The sequence below is a fragment of the Fulmarus glacialis genome, unplaced genomic scaffold (genome assembly GCF_000690835.1).
Source record: "Fulmarus glacialis isolate BGI_N327 unplaced genomic scaffold, ASM69083v1 scaffold36276, whole genome shotgun sequence".
Lineage (NCBI taxonomy): Eukaryota > Metazoa > Chordata > Aves > Procellariiformes > Procellariidae > Fulmarus > Fulmarus glacialis.
The window spans coordinates 6920-7256 of record NW_009218096.1 but is presented as its reverse complement, the minus strand read 5'-3'; the positions used below and the strand labels follow the sequence as shown (position 1 = coordinate 7256).

General features: G+C 63.8%; 1 protein-coding gene across 1 annotated transcript in view; it reads right to left on the bottom strand.

The window, feature by feature from the left end:
• Positions 1-7: 7 nt before the first annotated feature.
• LOC104078334 (max dimerization protein 1-like) overlaps positions 8-337 on the bottom strand; it is a gene marked incomplete at both ends in the record, with an annotated part of 3828 nt that continues 3498 nt past the window's right edge. Inside the window, one exon of the mRNA XM_009579936.1 lies at positions 8-204. Within this exon, the coding sequence (XP_009578231.1) occupies positions 8-204 (197 nt within the window). The remainder of the gene's footprint in view (positions 205-337) is intronic.

The window sequence follows — 337 nt, the reverse complement described above, 5'->3', positions numbered from 1 at the left end:
CCCTCGCCAGCCAGCCCCGCTCCGCCCCGAGCGCGGGGTCTCACCTCTATCCGAGTCCGAGCGCTCTGAAGAAACAGTGGATCCGATACTGTCCATCCTTATCCTCTCTATCCCCAGCTTCTCCAGCTGCCTTTTCAGGTGCCGCTGCTCCCGCTGCAGCTGGTCTATTTGGTGTACGGCTTTCCTGTCGTAGTCTTCAAGCTTCTGCAGAGGACGAAAGAGAAGGCACCCTGAGCTCCCCCAGCCTCCGGCCGCGCGTGAAACATCGCTTTCGCCACCTAAACGTGACCGCCGCCAACTGCCGAGGGGCTCCCCGGCCCCAACGCACCGGGCCCCG